This window comes from Buceros rhinoceros, unplaced genomic scaffold (genome assembly GCF_000710305.1).
Source record: "Buceros rhinoceros silvestris isolate BGI_N320 unplaced genomic scaffold, ASM71030v1 scaffold11108, whole genome shotgun sequence".
In the NCBI taxonomy this organism is placed as follows: Eukaryota; Metazoa; Chordata; class Aves; order Bucerotiformes; family Bucerotidae; genus Buceros; species Buceros rhinoceros.
In genome coordinates this window covers 45,288-59,432 of record NW_010428638.1, presented here as the reverse complement: position 1 = coordinate 59,432, position 14,145 = coordinate 45,288, and the positions used below count along the sequence as shown (strand labels likewise).

The following is a 14,145-nucleotide window of genomic DNA, read 5'->3' as shown; positions in this document are numbered from 1 at the left end:
CTTTCCCTCTGACTATTTCCCTCTAGCACGCCGTTCCTCCTATAGATACTAAAACAGCCCAGCATTTCAGGCACTGATTTTAAATTGCTGACTCCCCCATTTGTGTAGAGGTGGTGGAGGGAGAAAACTCTGCATCTACACTCTGCAGCACCAGAAATTTCTGTGCCATATGCTGTTCACGTTCTCTTAAAAACAGGAGGTTGCTGGAAAAGGTATATTTTACTTTGTTTCAGAAAAAGTTAATAAGAACACAGTTGAAGGCCCAGGAAGACTGTGTTGTGTTCTTTTTTAAGAACTGGTAGGAAACCCCTGGATTCTCTTCCTCCTCGTCTCTCTTTTCCCTGCCTCAGCCAGCGTCCAATTCTACATGTACAATATGGGCTACAGGGAAGGATGGAGCAAACACACAGCAACTCTTGTTGACTCAGCAACATATCAAGCTTTAGTTGTTCCTTCTGCTCTCTGGATTCATCTGTTTTGAGCTTCCTCTGTACAAACAAGAGGGAGGAGTGAAAGGCTCCACAAAAAACTCTGAGATACCAGCCTGATTATCCAGGTATGCTGTTGGAAGTTCAAGCAAACCCTGTTGTAAACATTCTCTTTGGGCAGGAAACTAGCTCTTCATAGTTGTTTGTAAAATGCCTAGCACAGGTTGGTTTCTGAGATACAAAGAAGTGCAACAGAAGTTGCGGAGTTTCCAGTATAAATATATAGTGAGGAGACAGTAAGCAGTATATTACAGTCCAGCAGTCTTTCTAAAAGTAGCCCTGAAGTGTGGTCTGCTGAGAAATACAAAGCCTCAATGGTACAAAATGTTCTGTGTGGGTGACAAACCATCCCCATGCAGCAACAGAGGAGTTCTGCAGAAATAGCCTATAGTTCCCACAGAGACAACTTGAAGTCACCTTCCATATCTGCAGGGGTGATTGAGAGCAGTCCTACCGAGAAGGACTTGGGGGTACTGGTGGATGAAAGGCTCGACGTGAGTCAACAATATGTGCTCGCAGCTCAGAAAGCCAACTGTATCCTGGGCTGCACCAAAAGAAGCATGGCCAGCAGGTTGAGGGAGGTGATCATGACACTCTATTCTGCTCTGGTGAGGCCTCACCTGGAGCACTGTGTCCAGCTCTGGAGTCCTCAGCACAGGAAGGACATGGACCCTGGAGTGGGGCTAGAGAAGGGCCACAAAAACGATCAGACGGATAAAGCACCTCTGCTGTGAGGACAAGCTGAGAGAGTTGGGGTTGTTCAGCCTGGAGAAGGTTCCAGGGAGACCTTCTTGCAGTCTTCCAGTACTTGAAGGAGACTTAGAAGAAAGATGGGAACAGTCTTTTTAACAAGGCCTGTTGTGACAGAACAAGGGGTGATGGTCTTAAACAAAAAGGGGGGAGATTTAGACTAGATATAAGGAAGAAATTTTTTACACTGAAGGTGATGAAACACTGGATTGTGCTGCCCAGAGAGGAGGTAGGTGTCCCATACCCAGAAACATTCAAGGTCAGGTTGCATGGGGCTCTCTCCAGGCAAACTCATCTAGTTGCAGATGTTCACTGCAGGGCAGGTCGGACTAGATGATCTTTGAAGGTCCCTTCCAAGTGAAAGCATTCTGTGATTGATTCTATGATTCTAGGAGACTTTGCAGCAGCATAATCACATCCAAGCAAGGCTGACTGTCCTAGCTTGTTTTTTTTCTCCTTTGCTTAAATGCAGTTTGAGTCACTACAGAAGACATCAATTATAGATGAGGATCTTAGGTTTCCCTAAACAGATCTGTAGCGAGTACTGGGCTGTTAATATTTAATTTCTGTAACTTCAGGTTCAAAGCATTTCTGCTTTTCTGTCAAAGCTCCTAGAAGACCCTCCTGGTTCATTGATGCTTATGTTGCTGTATATCCCAAAAAAAGAGTTGAGACAATGTGGTATTTTGTTATGGCGTCTTCTGGTAATGCTTAGAAACATGGAAAACATGACGATTATTAAAAAAAAGTTGATGAGATGAGGGCTTGAGGAGACTTCAGAAGAGATTAGTTATAATAGCAAAAATGATTTTAAGCAGGTCGAGTTCCTTCAATTCCTCTAAGGAGAATATGTGAAGCTGATATAATCTCCTCACTTCCCACTCCTGGACTTTGTATTTAACACTACCACAGCTATCAACTATAAGAACAAATGCTATTTTGGGTAACTCTCAGGAGACAATTGTAGGCAACAGCCAGGACACCCCAGGAGGCTCCCTGTCTGTGTGAGGTCCTATTAGGAGTCATGCGCTCTGCTTGCAGCATAACTCAATGTTATGACCTCTCCTTTGCCTTGTGATTAAAGGTGACCTGTTGGTGGGTCATTGAGTGTCAGAGAACCATAGAAGAATAGTTTGGCTACTGGGTAGCATGAGGCGAGAACTAATTGTTTGAATTTCATGCTTCCTGTGTGACACTTGACAGAGCTGAGTATACTTAAATAACAACCCTGAAAAACAAACATCAGCCTGAATTCTCCCCACGTTCAGCCACAGGACTGCCATCTCTGGCCCTACACCACTGCTGCTCTTGGGGCTTCCCAAGGGGGAAGTAGAGGAAGAAAATGCAGCTGAGCATACAGACCTATGCACCCCTAGCAGAGCTGCTATCAGAGACTCTTTTGTGTCCTTTTGATGGTTTTGATTGGCTCTTTCCTTTTAGAAATGAGTCTTCTTGGTGCCTTTGTTAGCTTTTAAACAAAAGGACATCACAGTGGATTTTTATAGCAGCTTTAGCAAGAGAAGAGCTGATAACAGGTTGAGGACGAACAGAGGGCTGGTGGACAACAATGATCCTGTTTACTCAAAGTTGGTGGTGCTTGGCACTACCTGCCACTCTGGAGGTCAGAGTAAGGTGGAACACCACCACGGAGCGGAATGACAGAGCTGGTGACCTAAGTGACAGGGAAGATGATGGCGCTTCCCTCTGTTGGCATGGTGAGTAAAGTTGTCTAAAGGTTATAAAATGAATCAGTACCTGAGACGTAGCTGGCCGCCTACATCAGGGCTGTCTCATGGGTTTCTGCACACTCTGTGGCAACCAGGACAAGGGTCTGAGAGAGGTGATGCGTGCTCAGGTTTGCACTGGAGGGGAGAAGCAGATCACACAGTGCTGTGTCACCTGGTGCCACAGCCCCATCCCAGGCACACCATCCTGTGTGCCAGTCCTGAACTGGCATGTCATGGAAGAGGATACCTGGGATATCTCTGGAACGTTTCCAGGTGGGGAATATTTATTTAGTACAGCTTTCTTCTGTTCTGTTAGCAATTGTTCACTGTCAAAAGAGTGCCTGAAGCTATTTGGAGGCTATTGAGCTGCAGCCTCATAATGCAATGTTCCCCTCCGACCCTAAGACATGCTTGCCAATGCCTTGATGAGCGAAGCAGCTACCTTTACTTCTCCTCTCGAGTTCCCTCAAAATCCTGTCATAGTTTTCCACAGGGAGGCCAAGATGAGCTCACATGTCTGCAGCTCTGAACATGACTTCTGCCTTGGTTCCTGGTTTAGACATACTCAGTGTTACAGCGTTGAATAAACCTGGAAGGCTTCCCAAGTTACCTACTGTGAGACTGAGACAAAAAGCTCTTTTCTACCAGCTGGTGGCCCAGCTTTCACCTTTAGGTGCAAATATTCTGCGGATGGTTACAAAGATTATTAAACATGGATTAGTCCAGGAAGGCTGGTTTTTTTAACCAACAGCAAAATACTTCATTATATTCAACACATTTTACCAAAAAATCCAACCCACTTTGCTTTTTTCTTTTAACCTTGTGATAAATACTTGATGCTTTTTAAAGAAAAGCAGTATAAATTCCAAATTTGTGTTTTTAATGTTCTGAAATACAATTGTCTCTCGGTTGTCTTTGTGAACAAGAAATCAGTGTGAAGGTAAATAAAAAGAGAATTAAAGCATAATTAGGTTCTGTTCATATTTTTGAACACTACTAAACTGGGGGAGGTGTGAGTTTTAGGAACTGAATGTAGCTGATGACTGCTTTTCTGCTGCAGTCACTCTCCGAAATGAGAAACTGGCTATGTCACATTATATAACCGCTGCTACTAACTGTTCAGTCGCTTCTTTGGAAATTTCACCAGCGCAACACCCGGGTATTTTTGAGTCTAGTGCTGCCTTGTGGCAGCTGTTGATTTAAGAGTGGAGTGGCATTATTAAACATAAATAGTATGCTGGTGACAAAATCAGAGATAGACATGAAGTTTTTCTATGACTTGTTTTGTTGGCAAAAATTGGCAGTAACCAGATTAGGTGATGATGATAATCTCTTTTTTTTTTTTATCTCCCCCATTTGATTACTTTCCAACATGCATAAACAAACTTCTCTTTCTTCATGCTGTCTGTAAGGCTACCAGGCGGCTGAGAACCTCTCAGAGCGGAGGTCCATCATCCCTATTTTCGTAAGTCTGCTGTGCTTCACAGAAGCTATTTGGCTCTTGCACTTGCTGTTTTCTGTAGACATAGAGGGGTGTTTGGGCGATATGAGTAGGAGGGAGAATACCCACAAGTTTGAGATGGCAAAAGGCAAGAGTTACTAAGGGAATCTGCAAAGAAACAGTTCAACATCAAGTCAGTAAATTCAACTGTCTGTCACTCCGCTGTCAGATATTATTGAAGGAGCGAGTTTGGACCATGCACAATGTGGGTAAAGCTGATTCAGCAGCTGCAAATGTTCTGCAGTGTGCTCTGCTAGTGTGTCTTTGAGCTTTTCCAGGTAAGTTCCTGACAGATACCAGATTTGAGAATCACCACATGAAATAAATGTTTTCCTCTTTACGATGTAAGGCAGAAAGTTTGAACAAAAGGCAGTGTTTCGGGGGAATTTTTTTAGTGTAGCCGGGGAGAAGGGCAAAGAGGATACCAAAAATAAGCTTGCGAGTCACAAAGACTGACACTAGGAATACCACAGCTAGAAGGAGAGACTGCTGTTCCTTCAGGTAAATGCTTTACTCCATAGGAATTATAAAGAGAGTGCCTGCAAGAATTATTAGCAATAAACATGGGTATCTTTTCTGAAATATTAAAAAAGTCTTCTCAATGTTACCAGTGACAAAATATAGCTAGAAGTGCAAAAAGAAAAACTAAAGAAATAAGAAATGCTCGAATTTTGACTTTTGCTATAATAGGAAAGATAAACGACAAGAATTGTTCGATAGCTCAGTCAAATGGCAATAAGGTTAGTTTATAGCAGAAGTTGCTCAAAAAAGTAATTCTCCTTTGAACTGTTAGAGCAGAGAAAATGAATGTGACATCTCAAAGACTTTGAAGCATTTATTACGTAGTTTCACAGCTCTAACTTCCCTTTTATTTTCAGATCTTGGAAATTATATTATTCTGCATTCTCCTCTATTTTTACAAAAGAAAGGCTGTGAGGCACATCGCGGTTTTGTTAGTGATGGTAGCACTACTAGGTAAGAAAATATTACTCACTTTAATGTTCCTGTCTGTTACTTGATAATTCCTTGTCACTCAGTCTCTCCAGCCAGTTTAGATTAGGCACGTGGTTCTCACTGTGGTCTCTTTCTGAAAAGCTGATTATAAAACATAGTTTCTATGCTTATTTGCTGAGCCTATTTGTTTTCACAGGTTTCCTGAAATTAATATGCTGTGTGCAATGGTATTCTGAAACTTTTTTAAAATAACACTTTAGCACTTTTAGCTGACTGTTTGAAACTTTGTTTTGGAGAGCAGACTAGCTGTGAAAATCAGGGCAGCTTAGGACCAGGTAAGCACTCTGTAAACAAATGCAGCAATATGCTGTGACTGTACGGGAGCTTTTCTTTGAATTAATTATATATGCCTTGTTGCATATGCAACATTTCATGCTTTATCACCTTTCCAGAAGCATAACAAGAACTCAGTGAGCCACTGAAGTTTGCCTTCAAATTGATATTGCCACAGGCCATACCCAAGGAAACAAAGGAGATCATTTATCAGGCAGCTTTCAATAAAGTTAAACTTGAACCAGTATTTAGAATGACAAGAGGTTGTCTTTAAAGCTTGCACGGAATTTGTCACCACCTCGTGTCTTCTCCCATCCTTGTCCTGTCAGTTCTGCATGAAACCCCGATAGGACGCCACATTTCTTTGGTTGAAGTGAAAGGTGCTTGAACGGTGCCATTGAAGTCAATGGTTGTATTTTCACTGAGTTCAGTGAGCACATGTATCAGCCTGCCAAGTCTTATAAATGCATTTTTAATGGAGCTGGTCATGAGTGTTTCGATAAAACAAAATTTCACTAAATTTTGCCACTTAGACAATTTGGATTTGACAGAATGTGAAAATACCTCACAGAGTTATTAACTGCCTTCCCTCAGATCCCTGAATGGTTTCTCACCCAGCTAAAAAGCTCAGAATTTCAGATGCATGTTTTGCCACATGGAAGTTTCCCAGCACTAGGAACATAAGGATCTGAGGCTCTGCAGAAGCTTGAAGGATTTCCATGCTCCCTGCATGAGGCAGAGATGGAAGAGCCTCAAAAGCCTTAGGTTCAACTGAGTTCAACGGCCCTCTGTTTGGAGGAGTGAAGCATGAGTCCAGCCATCCCCCAACTGCTAGCACAGAGCCTAGGAGCTTTGGCAGCGCTCACCTGAGCTCCTCTGCAGCTTCCAGCCCTGCCATGAGGAGTGTGAAGCACTGCATGCTCCTAAGCAATAAGCAGACATAGCTGGAAGCCTGAAGATCCCCAAATGGGCTTCCACACTTAACTGCTGCAGTTCTGGGCAGGCCCAGATAGCTGCTTTAAGCAAGGTCAACACACGGCTCCAGGACACCTGGGCTCTTGGGCTGCGTAACCCTGTGTGCTTATTTTGCTATGGAGCATGCCAGCCCTGATGCCAGCAGTGCCAAAGGGACATGTGGAGCTGCTGAACAGCAGCAGAGCTGCAAACCCATGCCCTAGCAGGCACTAACTGCAGTTTAGTGGTCAGGCTGCAATCAACCAAACATACAATTTCAGCTGGTGGCTGACGAGGTTTTGGTGAGCATAGGCAGCTTGAGGAAAAACGTGTCATTATTGCCGCTCTTTTGAAAAAGTCACAAAAAATTCCTGATTCATGGGAACTTCTGAAATACGGACATTTCCCTTGAGCAGGAAACTCAGAACTGTGGCTGGCTCCAGTTCCCGCAGCTGTCCTGGTGCCTGGCAGTCCCCACAAAGCTACGCCTGGAGCCTTCTGCTTTGTGTCTGACCTTTCTGCTGAGCAAAGTGACGGGGGAGCTGAGAGAGGGCCCAGCAGCTTTGCTTCCAGCCATCTGATGTGCGCTGCCTTCGGAGGGTCCTGGCTGCAGGAGGGGTAGATGAGGCTTGCGATCTGGTGGCAGCTCATTGAAGGGGCTTTCTGCCTTTTCTCATATCTGCTCAGATACTTTCCTGGTGGGAGGTTCATACAGATGTAAATCAAATGTAGAAAGGTTTCTTTAAAGAGTTGGCAGCTTATGTGTTTCACTGGATATGAGAGCTACTTTTGTTATGAAGAAAATACAGAAGTGACCATAAAGTCTGCAAACATTTTGCTTAGCATAACTCCACAAGTTTATTTGGTGAGAATTATCTTACCTCATGTATATACTGGGAGTTATCATATGTTTTGGGGAAAATATTTCACATTAAAGTGGGATTTCTGAGTTTCCTGCCCTAACAGCTGGAAGGTGACATCATTTGTCACACTAGCCTTGGGGGAGGTCATTCTGTCAGAGATAGGAAAACCATTTCCTAGGTTTTGAAACTTATTCCAGGGCTACTTTAACTAAAAATATGATTCTACTGACCAAACTAAAAAAGCACAATCCCCTGATGCTTTCTTATGTCTTTTGTTAAAATTATAAGGAATGGAAACTCTCCTTTCATTAGAAACATTTTTTTCAGCAATCTTCACCCTTAGCTGGACAGTTCAAACTGTTGATTTTTACCTGTGAGCGTTTGTTTAAAATAACAACTCCCTCACGTTAGCATGCAAATCTCAATTTTTACATAGACTACTTGTGGTGTTCGAGTGCATTTTTTTGCTCTCCACCTATTTCCATTACAGAGCAAGAAGTAAAGTACTTGGTGGGAAGGTTGTCAAGAAAACAGTGAATGTCATGGTAGCAATCAGGACCATCACAAGATACGTGTGACTCTTAAACTCCCCCTGAACTTTTGGACTTGCTATAAGAAAAATGCTTGCAATCAAAACCACAGACTTGAATTCATTCTTCTTCCCCCACCTTTTCTCCCAGCCCTTGGCCTGAACTAGCTCGCAGTGCAGCTTTCCTCGCCAATGTGAATTTTGCAGTTACGGGAGGATGAATCAGACCACGGAAATCCAACACTCCTCAGCTCTGGAAGAGGGTGGAACTGGATCCCAGCTGGGGGACAGTGTTCCTGACAATTAATTACCTTTCTTCAAAGGTCATCTCTGCACCCTGACTCTTCTTATAATTTTTAGTTTCTTTTGAATTTGTTACAGATTATTTGCAGTAATCACAGCCTGCTTGGGTTAGCTTCAACAAACGAAGAGTACACTCCAAAAGGAAATCTGAAGTAACTCTTAGATGAGCTGTCAGCCCCTTTGCTAAAACATGTGTATGGCAAGAATCCTCTGAACTGGCAACAAGTATTAAAACCGTTGCTTGCTGTCTGAGATTTGTTTGTGGTGATGCAATGACAGTGACTAAATGGATTGAAAACACCCTTCTATGGGCTAAATCCAGTAAATGGTCTGAAGAGCCTGGCCCCTGTAACGAAATACAGATCTCTGTATTGGTTGTCTGCTCTCTGTAGCTAAGCTATGGGGAGACTTAGGTGCTTTGGGACGTCATCCCAGAAATCAGCTTTGGCGAGCTTTGGCCAGCTCTGGCCAGCTCCTGTCTTAGTAGAGAAGTCCTGAGAGTGAGGCGTTATTTTAGGCTGCTATTAGGAGGTGTCCCAGCTGCTTTGAACAGATAACAAGACCTCTGAGACCTTTCCTCAGTAATGCAACATGGGCTCCAAATTAGCAGTCAGTGCTAAATAAACTATGCCGGGAAGATGTGGAGGCTGTTGTACCATCTCTGTCTGGTGGTCCAGTGTTTAGGGCACATGCCTAGCAGTGGGAAATGCATCCAGTTCTTTCCACACTCTTAACAGCCTGTCCCTCTCTCTATCTCTCTCCCCCTCATCCTATCTTGTAAGATTTTATCTGATTCTGGCCTCAGCTGCTTGGTTGAAAATGTGGAAACTTTGGGTAGATGCAGGATTGCAGACCTCAGTGCTACTAGAACTTAAAAGCAAAACACAAGCATACACTGAGATAAGGCCACTCCAAGTTCCAGCAGTAGCTTAGCAAGCAATTATAAAATCAGACACTTGGTTTTAGGTGCCCAAATAATGTCTTTTTAGGTGATCAGACCTGTGGCTCTGACCTGGCATCTTGTCCTCCATCACTGATTCTCTGAGGTCACTGCTGTGAATCCTGCCCTACTAATCTCTCACTTTCCCTTTCAGCATCTCTGACCGTCATTGCTGTAAAAGCCGTGGCCAGCATGGTAACACTCTCTGTGAAGGGGAAAATGCAGCTAACTTATCCTGTTTTCTATATCATGATTGTTTTAATGGCAATCTCTTCTGCTTTCCAAGTCAAGTAAGTGAGATTCTACTTACGTCCTAACCTGTCTCTCATTTTATCTATTAGTTGTATTTGGTACTGATATCGACTCCAGACACAGGTTGCACTTAAAGGCAAGAAATTCCTGGCAGAGTTTTGACAGATGCATGAACTGCCTACGGCTGATTGCATTGTTTATTTGGGCTTTGTTTCTCAGCTCATGATTGTTATAGATGCTGCCTCCTCTCATTATACAAGGTCTTCCCAAATTTGCTTTTAGTTTTGGCACAGGTCTTGAACTCATTAAACTTATGTTTATGCAAATTTGGGGGAGTTACTTTTAGAAACCTTCATTGCTAAATAATCAAATGGCCATGATTGTCCTTATTATGCATCTCTTTTCCCCAGCTTATGTCACTAGTCAAACTGAAGAACAGAGTTTATCCCAACTTTTTCCCTGCCTCTGTTAAATCTGCATGTTGCTTTTTGCTGCCCTGTATGTCTGTACCTTTTTAGGAAATAGTTAACTTTTGGTGTGCAGGGGACAGAAAAGTTTTCTTCACTACCCTCTGGCCTGTTAAGTGACTGTTTTATGCTGCCTTTGCACATTGCTGGGTGTGGCAGCATGGTAAAATAGGGCTTGCAGCTGAACAGAGCCCTTTCCTTTTATGCAGGTCCCTCTGCTTCAGGTGCTGATAGCATCATTCAGTAATCTCATCTACACTGCTTCAGCGTGAGTCTGAATGTTTACTTGCATGATTATTTTCCGGTAGAAGAGCCAACCCAGCTTTCTTGTGGCAGAACATACTATTCCCATGCGGAATCAGAAAGCCCATGAGTTATTATGCAGTGACTCTCCATGGCTGACTCAGGAACTCCCCTGTAACAGATTATAGAGTAATTTACATCCAGCTTGTCTTCTCTGGGAGAACAGCTCAGGGCATTTAAAATAGGAAATAAAAGCTTGGTAAACAGGAAGCTGCTGAATTCGCTTCTCCTTCTTGCCATTTGCTTCTTTCCTTCTTTTGCTGGGTCAAAATTAAAACAGAAGTGAGATGAGTCTATTTCATTCTCTGAGCTCAGTGCCTCTTTCTCTCATCTCTCTTGGACACATTTTCTAATGGAGACAGCGTTGTCAGTCTACATTTTTCATTGTATTTGTTTCCTTTCTTATTTTATTTGATTGTTGTGTGTTAGCTCAGAACAGCCTGTGCTAGACGGAACATCCTCCTGGATTCAATGCTGGGCCTTGGTATTACTGTTTTAGTCCCTGTGACCAAGTTTGTTGCAAATGGGAGAAAATAATGAGGTGTTTTCAACGACTTCAAAATCCTGACTATCCTGTGGATATGTAGGATTTCTTTATTTTTAAAGCACCATGGAGACTGTTCAACAGTTGCTAAAATAACCATGCAATTACTTTAATGGTTAAAACAGATCCAAGCTTGGATTTTTACTGTGTACATGTACTGTACCAGTGAAACATTTAAGTGTACTTCTTTTTATAGGCTTTGAATACACTCTGCAGCCTCCTGAATTTTCTTTTTTGTTCTGAAATGCACTTTTCACGTAACAGAGTATGTGGTGGTGCATCAGAGAGTTCACGCTCATGATTCTTCTGTGTGTGGGTAAATGCTGATAGCTGTGATCTCTGTGCAAGTGGGTTACTTAATCATCTGCTGATGCAGACTGTGCAAGGCCAATGTCTTCGTACTGCAGGCTTGTGTGCAGTGTATGCTCCTGTGGTCCTGCACACCCTCGCTAATTATTCTAGTGAGGGTTTGTGTTGCCTTTCTGAGGAGCACAGCAAAGAGTTTCCAACGCAAAGAGCACAGGGTTGGAGCCACCTTCCTGGACTTTGCCAGCAGGACACAGTGTGTCTGGGGTGTGATTGCATGGATAAACATACAAATATGTGTTTTAGCCAAGTTGGATTGAGCAGTAACAGCAATGTGGACTTCAGCAAAGTGAAATAGTTCCTTCGAGAACTCACATGGTCGTGTCTGAGCTGCTTACACCCTTACACAACCTGTTTAAATTAGAGCAACTTGTCCCTGGCTGCTTGCAGGCAGCACTGCTTCCAAGAACCAATGCAGATCATAAGCAGCAATATCCTAGCATTTCTCCCTTATCTGCATCAGACATTTTTCCAATGACAGCCAATGGCCAGAAGAATCCATGCCAACCTTCTTGCTTTTGCCTATTTGTTTGTACTCTGCATAGTCAAAACCAGAAGGTAAATTCAATACACATACACATCTGTTCAGGGCTACTTCTTATTGTAACAAGAGATGATCACACTTACTCTTAAACTGATATAAAGTGGCTTAACATGATCTAAAGCGCAATGAACCCTCCGTATGTGTAAGGTGCAATAACACTTGTCTTCCAGGTTCTTGGATCAGGCAATGCATCTGTATGAAGCTACAACTGTTGTGCCCGTTAATTTCATGTTCTTCACCACCAGTGCCATCATTTCAGGTTTGTTTCTGTCCTTCTGCCTCTACAGAATGATTTTCTAAATGTCAGGTTTTCAAGAATTGCTGCCTGTGAACAGGAACACAAACCAGTCATGTTTGTCTTCACAGAAAGAAATTTTTCCTACGTGACAGGTGTTTAAGCTCTGAAAAGTTAATAAGGTCACAAGTTTTGAAGCTAAATGAAAATTAACATATTCAATCATTTCCAGAAATGGTATGTACTGTTTACTGTGCCTTGCTGGCTTACTAGAAGTACCTGCATTTATCCTAGCCCCATCCTGACATCCAGTAAATGCATTTACCACGTGCACACCAGCCTCCCCATATCTGAACTGGTAGAGTAATTTTAACAGCCTGGCAAACTACTCAAATGACATCCAGCTGTGTTTCATAGTAGTTAGTGTATATTCCATTTCAGAAGGTGGAATTCTAGGTTAAGTGAAGGAAATAAAATGACTCCAAAGACTTTTTAAGCATTTAACATTTTATTCTGTGTGAGAACTTTGAACTCAGTGTTGTTAAAGAGGGACTGCAAATCTTGGAAATGGTGCATGGAGTAAGAACATGAGCAGGGAGGACGACTAAGATGCTGTATCAGCAACGAGCCAAAATGATCATGTTGTTAGAACATTTATGACTCATTTTAACACACACTGGGGGCTTTTCTGTCATTGCTGTGCAGGAGTTTCTCATGCAGAGCTGCCATTAATGAGAAGGGGAGTTAGCTTCACGCAGAGATTGCCTCAGCACCTGTGTTAGAAGAGACCTATACTTTGTTACTGAGAAGACTCTTGTGCCAAAAGGGGGTTGCATTCTTGTGGCCATATGGGGAATTTGGCCTTGTGCCTCCTTATAAGATCAAGTACCTATTCAGGAATGGCTTAATAGCTTTGAGACTGGATACTCATGCATTTGCACCAGGTTAGTTAAACCAGCGTAGGGATTAGAAGAATAACCTCTGCTGAATCTTGCTGCATTGTTCATAGAAGGTACCTCATCTCATGATTCCCCCATCCCCAGTTACAGCCTCTGAAGACACTGTCACATTTCAGCTCTGCTCGTTCACACCCTGGCATTTCTAAGCAATGCTCGTCAGTGGTTTAAAGCTAATAGACTTGGGTGTGAATTGGGGTAGCTTAGATCCAGATACACATCTGGTTCTGTCACCTCCACTGCAGAGGTGTTAATTCCCGAAAGAGGGGTGACCAGAAAGAGCTTGTGATCCCTTCAGACAGCAAGATTTGTCAAACTTGGCTGTTGGAGCCCTTAACTTGGTGTAAACATCAGGGACACAGCTAGTTATTGAAAACCTGTTCCCAGATGGAGTTAAGATGTCCACATGATCTGTTGGAGTGGCTTAACTAAATCCATGAAGAACCTGTTAGCTATATGGGTATGACTTTGCTTGTGAATAAGACCTTGAGTTTGACCTGCATAAAAATGTTGCTGACAGTGCAAAAAAAGCCTCCATCTGTGCAGTTACTAACAGAGCACGTGCAAGCTGATAGACTAAACTTTCTCCAGTCCCATGCAGTATCTTGAAAAAGCCTAGATAATGGAATATGGGCACATAAAGTGAACTACCACAATATGTATTAATACCTTATTTGGGATTTTTTTGCTCTGTTTGAGCATGACACTGCTCCTGACCCTCCCAGCTGTAATTCATATCACTTGGAAGCCAGTCAAGATCTGCAATTCTTGTTTCTGTCACATTCCAGGGGTCATATTTTATCAGGAATTCCAGAGTGCAGCTTTGCTGAGTGTGTTCATGTTTCTGTTCGGGTAAGTGTATATCGGCCTAAAATCTGCACTGATGTTTGTACTGAAACAGCACTGCCTTGTGGGATCCCTTCTTCTCTCAGTAAGAAGAAACCCATCTTGTTATTAAAGTATTATGGAATAGCTATTACAGTAGGAAAAAAAAACATTAAAGGAAAGATTGATGTCTGTGCTTTGGGAGTTTGGAGGCCTGGTTTTGAATCCAAATGTGTAAAAACGTGAGACACTTAGGAACTACTAATCTCATGATGGAATGAAAAACCAGCAGCATGTGCTCCTCTAGCAGG

The 14,145-nt window shown here is 42.8% G+C and overlaps 1 protein-coding gene across 1 annotated transcript in view; it reads left to right on the top strand.

Annotated features, from left to right (window-relative positions):
• The window catches only part of NIPAL2 (NIPA-like domain containing 2), a gene marked incomplete at its 5' end in the record, with an annotated part of 17,240 nt that overhangs the window by 1,457 nt on the left and 1,638 nt on the right, over positions 1-14,145 (top strand). The window contains 4 exons of the mRNA XM_010142352.1: positions 5,345-5,441; positions 9,497-9,632; positions 11,989-12,077; positions 13,798-13,861. Coding sequence (XP_010140654.1) covers positions 5,345-5,441; positions 9,497-9,632; positions 11,989-12,077; positions 13,798-13,861 — 386 coding nt within the window. The remainder of the gene's footprint in view (positions 1-5,344; positions 5,442-9,496; positions 9,633-11,988; positions 12,078-13,797; positions 13,862-14,145) is intronic.